General features: G+C 48.4%; 1 protein-coding gene across 1 annotated transcript; it reads left to right on the top strand.

Moving 5' to 3' along the window:
- Window positions 1–3,448: 3,448 nt before the first annotated feature.
- LOC130284480 (E3 ubiquitin-protein ligase RNF126-like) lies at window positions 3,449–4,522 on the top strand. Its single transcript, XM_056534874.1, has 2 exons — window positions 3,449–4,079; window positions 4,181–4,522. The coding sequence occupies exons 1-2, from the start codon at window positions 4,010–4,012 to the stop codon at window positions 4,480–4,482; spliced, it is 372 nt and encodes a 123-aa protein (XP_056390849.1). The 5' UTR covers window positions 3,449–4,009; the 3' UTR covers window positions 4,483–4,522.
- The last annotated feature ends 1,220 nt before the right edge of the window (window positions 4,523–5,742 follow it).

Genomic DNA, 5,742 nt, shown 5'->3' on the forward strand with positions numbered 1-5,742 from the left:
CAAAGACACTGATTGGCTTCTTACCAACCCGAGAGGTGCTGCCACACTGTCCTGTGTGGAGGTCTACCCCGGGTTGACCCCGCTTTCACCGTCTTCTTACCGCCAAGCTGTGACTTATAATAAACAAAAAAAGGGAGGGAGGGAGGGCAAAACTCCGGGTCCTGGGCAGATTGAGGGGGGAAGGGAGGCACCACAGCTATAAATACCCAGGGGAGGGCCCCTGAAAGCCCGGGAAACTATTACCCCCCTGATTGGTGCACTCCTTCTCCCCCCCCCCCCCCCACATGAGACATACCGCTATAGCCACTGACAAGTTTTACAGGCGGGGGAGGGGGCTAAAAACCTTGCCTGTATATTTCTTAACCCCTTAACTGCTCACCAGTCAGGGGGCAAGCTAGTTATGCACAGCTTGCCCCTCCAGACTGTTGAGACCCAATTAGCTCCTAGCAGGCTATAACTACCCCTCCCCCTTGTTACAATAAATAATTAAATAATAACTGACACAACAACAATTTAACTTTTCCGTGGGTGGGAATCGGCCACAGCTTTATTTATAAAATTACTTATATAAATAACAATTTAACTGTAACATAGACACCGATTGGCTTCTTACCAACCCGAGAGGTGCTGCCACACCGTCCTGTGTGGAGGTCTACCCCGGGTTGACCCCGCTTTCACCATCTTCTTACCGCCACAGAGGAGACCAGTTAGCCCTACACTGGGCTCCGACCCCCCACCCAAGAGATACTGGATAGCCAACACCTGGGGCTACCTCAGCCCCCCCGGACACACCTAACACATTTCCTCTTCAGGAAATCCGCTCAACACATTTCCTCTCCAGGAAATCCGCCCAACACATTTCCTCTCCAGGAAATCCGCTCAACACATTTCCTCTACAGGAAATCCGCCCAACACATTACCATCTGAGGTACCTGCCGCCAGGATCTATTTATTTATTTATTTTTTAATTACTCTTGTGTGAACTCCTCTCTCAGACTCGCCCATACACTGAAGAGTGCCACAGCACTCACACCACCTTGCGGAAAGCCGCTCACAAAACAAAAACACATATGGGAAACACAAACTGGGCGAAAATAGCAACACAACATGCAGATCGCCAGCGCCCCAAGAGCTGCACTACCCTCTCCGGAAACCCAGCCACCTCCGCCGGCCCCGACAAAAAAAGAGATCGAATCCCGAACTCACAACACCCCATCCTATCAAAGAAAAGCAAATAAGTTGCAAGTTTTCAACTACAGCGGTTGTGGACAATCCTTTATTCCTGCATCACCTATTGCTCTTGGGAAGGGTGGCAATAGGCCTATCAAGAAACACAGTATTTAACCCTCACCCTGGTGTCACGAGTGACAAGGGTTAACAGTGCCCTTAACTATTCAGAACCGCAACACCCTAGTTACTATACACCCCACAAGTCAACATCCTCCCATCCGCCACCACAGACCCATAACTGCAGGAGCACTGAGCTGGGAGGTGGATACACCAGGTAGAGAGCCAGCAGCAACAAGCCCGAGCAAAGGGACAGGAGAGGTGGTGGATGGGGGGGGGGGGGCTAGAGCAGATGCAGCTTGCCACAGAAGAAATACAGGGGGACAATGGAGGCTGGAGGTATGAGGACTGGGCTGTGTAACAGGCACATGTAAAAGCCCAGGAAACTGAACAGGAGGTGCACGCAGGGGAGGTGACAGAGGTACGGCCTGTGCTTCCTCCTCTCCAATGGGCCTGCCCCAGGCCCCTCACACTGAACCCTTCCCTATCTTAGCTTGGCCAGACCCCCCTTGAGCAGTAGCAGGAGGCACCCACCTGCTGACCGGGACAGCAGCGGGGGCCGCAACCGCTGGAGGCACAGACGCTAGACGTGAAGACCGCCTATAGCCTGGCTAGGAAGGATGGATCAGCCAGCGCCTGCTCCTGGAGTGCTTCAAAGAACTGCTAGTCGGCCATGAGGGAAGAGCACCTGCACACCAATATGCCAGACCGGCATGAGCGGGGAAAAGAGGGAGGTTCAATCTAACAGTAATCTAACATATGCAAGTGTAAAGGGGCCTAACTCTCCCCCTAGCCCTGCCCCCAGAACCACCAACCCTTCTGAGTAAAAGGGGAAAGGGAGGTACTCACATTAACCCTATCCTCTCCCTCAGGCCTCTTAACCCCTTATTCCCCTAAAGTCTCCTCCTCTGAGTCTTCCCAGTCAAAGTTACCTAAGCCTAGTCGGCCAGGTAACTGCTATGCTCCCTGGTGGTCCAGTGGGGCCAATCCACTGTGGAGGTAGACTGAGGGCTTACCTCTGCATCATTAGTGTCAGTGGCTCTTCATTTGATTTAGCCCGGCTAAGCAGGCTCAACCAAATGATCGCAGAGCACACAGATCAATGGAGTTCTATGGAACTCTTTTGATCTTTATGAGGAATGTAATGATTTGGGAAATTACCAAACCCACAGGCCAAAGCCCAGGGTAAAAAAAAAAAAACCTAATAATTATTTTCACCCCTAAAAAACGTATCTATTTAAAAAGTTTCATCAATTACTATAGTATAACCTTATAATGTTAAAAGTTGGCGACCGACACCGGCTCCAATCACTGTACAGAGATATTGGCTGATATTACGGAGCACTGCAGGCTCTGATCTATATTGATTATTCACCAGACCTATTCAGTAGAACAGTGATTGGAGCCGGTGTCAGCCGCCAACTTTTAACGTGTGTGTTAATCTCAGAAGATTTTACTATTGAAATTGAATAAGGAGATATATTTTTTAATGTGTGGAAAGAATTATTAGGGTTTTTAACCTACCTGCATATGCTGTCTACCTACCTTCTTGCACCACCTACCTGCTTATAATGTCTACCTGCCTACACTGTCTACCTACATGTCTACACTTTCTATTTTCCTACCTACACTGTCTTCTTACCTACCTGCCTCCACACCTACGTACCTGCACACCTGCCTACCTACCTGCAGACATGCCTTCCTATTTGCACACCTACCTACCTGCCTTCACAAACTACCTGCCTACAGTGTCTACCTACATGAGTATATTATCCACCTGCCTGAATACATTGTCAACCTTCCTACAGGAGAAACAGTGATCCCGGAAGATGGCGCCATAAATGTACCGCATCATGCACTTACTTAATCTTAGCAGCGCCCTATATTTAAGGCACGTGTCTTTAACGGGTTAAAAATGCACTAAAAATGTCCAGAGAGAACCAAGACAGACAAGCCTGATATTCACTTTAATCAGCCTGCTGTTAATAAACATAAAAAAAAAAAAAAAAAGAAAATCAATATCAAGAATATTAGAAATCAAGATATTTTTGTGATTCTGGGATGTCCTTTACCCAGCGCTTCTCAAACTGTGAGGCGCCCCCTAGCTGTTGGTGAGGTGCAGCTGGGGAGGCAGTTTTCATAAAGGTGACTATAAACTGAACAGTTCTTGTGTAACTTTATTGGCTCATTTTACACTTCATTTAATGTCAGACTTTAGGAGGTAAATGAGAGGTGAGCTGAGTAATATTCTTCATTTCTTCATGGACGTCCACCACCGATGCTGCGGCTCAGGTATAAGATATATAGATCTCTGCTCTGTTGGGTGAAGCCCCAGTAGAAAAGACTGAGAACTCTAGAACACTATTCTGACTGATATTACTGAGCACAACTTTCCACTCCACATTATATTTCTGTCCAATCTGGAAAAGTCCTCTGTCCATTCATGGTATTGGAGAAATTGTGCAGCTGGAAGGAAGCAACATGGCCGCCAGGCTGTGGTGATGTCACATTCTATATGACATCACAATGTATCAGAGTCTATGACACCCCTGCGCACAGACATCTCAGCACCATTTCTTTGCTGCGGTGAAGAAGTGACCGGAAGTGTGAGCTAGTTTCTAACAGAATTAGCGATTTCTTCCAGTTTTCTTGTTTTATTTTATTGTTAATTGAGGCCAACACCACCAGAGCCTAGAGAGGACACAAGTCTGCCCGAGAACCCATGGGTTCTCGGGAGCTGCGGCTCCTGACCGCCGATAATGAGGCGTGGCTTCGTCGACCTGAGAATGCGGGTAAGTAACAATATTAGGAAGAGACTATTTTTGCTTTGAGACAATAATATACTGGAAATCAATAGTTTAATTTATTCTTCAAATACATTTTTCTCATTTAGGTCAGACTATTCTTCGTGAGCGACTGAGATTGCGCACAAGAGGAGCTCCATACCAAACTGGACCACCCCCGAGCAGGCCACGGGACCGGAGGAGGCAGGCCATAGAGGCGCTACCTAGGAGGAAAATACCCCCTGGAGAGACCCAGACCTGCCCCATCTGCCTGGCTGACTATGACAGCGGTGAGGAAGTGACAGTACTCCCATGCAGCCACATGTTCCATCACCTGTGTATCGGCCAATGGCTTCGCACAAACGACAGATGTCCGATGTGCCGGGGGCGTTGTATTCATCTGAGGACTTAAATATCTAAAAGCCTCTGCTCCTCCCCCTTCCCCCTTTCCCCACCCCTCCCCCATCTTCCTTCCCAACCCTACCTTTCCTCCTTATCATTATAATAAAATAATGATATTTACCATCATTTTGTCTAGACTGATTACATTTTTTCTCTAAGACTCAGTTCACATTGCCATTTGCGCCCATCCCATACAGGCCCTGAAACAGGTCGGAGCACAACGGGCACTACCGGGTCACCATGGAGCCCTTCTCCTTCTGCCACTCAGAGAAGGCATTGGACAGGGGAGAAGCGCTCAGCCGCACACTTCCCCCAGCTTGTTGTAGCGATCAGTGGGGGTCTGAACACTAAGGGGGAGATTTATCAAAACCTGTCCAGAGGTAAAGTTGCTGAGTTGCCCATAGCAACCAATCAGATGGCTTCTTTTTTTTTTGAAAATGCCTCTAGAAAATGAAATCAGAGATCTGATTGGTTGCTATGGGCAACTGGTCAACTTTTCCTCTGCACAGGTTTTAATAAATCTCAATGTAAGAGGGAGATTCACGAAGACCTGTGCTGAGGAAAAGTCACCCAGTTGCCCATAGCAACCAATCAGATCGCTTCTTTCATTTTGCATAGGCCTTGTTAAAAATGAAAGACGCAAGCTGATTGGTTGCTATGGGCAACTGGGCAACTTGTCCTCTAAAAATTCTCCCCAATGTGTGTATTTATGTCATAGAGCAGTGTTTCCCAACCGGTGTGTCTCCAGCTGTTGCAAAACTACAACTTGCAGCATGCCGGGAGATATGCTGGGAGTTGTAGTTTTGCAACAGGGGAAAAGCACCAATAGGATTTCTCTGTGGCTTCTTGATGTAGAAACATTATCTGCAGCAATTCGGCTACATTTTAATAGACTCCAAGTGCTGGCTCCATGTCTTGTCAACTAGTAGCCTAGAACTGGCCATACCCTATATTAACCCCTTAAAGGGGTACTCCCACCCTAGACATCTTATTTGGATAGGGGATAAGATGTCTGATCGCAGGGGTCCCGACGCTGGGGACCCCCTCATTATTGCATGCGGTACCCACCTGTGTTCTAACCGGAACCGCTGGAGGGTCTGTGTCGCGACTCCGGGAACGGAAGTCCGTGACGTCATGACTCTGCCCCGTGTGACATCACGCCCGTCCCCTCAATGCAAGTCTATGGGGACGGGCAAGTCTATGGGCACGCCCCCTCCCATAGACTTGCATTGAGGGGACGGGCGTGACGTCACACGGGGGCGGAATCCTG

This window comes from Hyla sarda, chromosome 8 (genome assembly GCF_029499605.1).
Source record: "Hyla sarda isolate aHylSar1 chromosome 8, aHylSar1.hap1, whole genome shotgun sequence".
In the NCBI taxonomy this organism is placed as follows: domain Eukaryota; kingdom Metazoa; phylum Chordata; class Amphibia; order Anura; family Hylidae; genus Hyla; species Hyla sarda.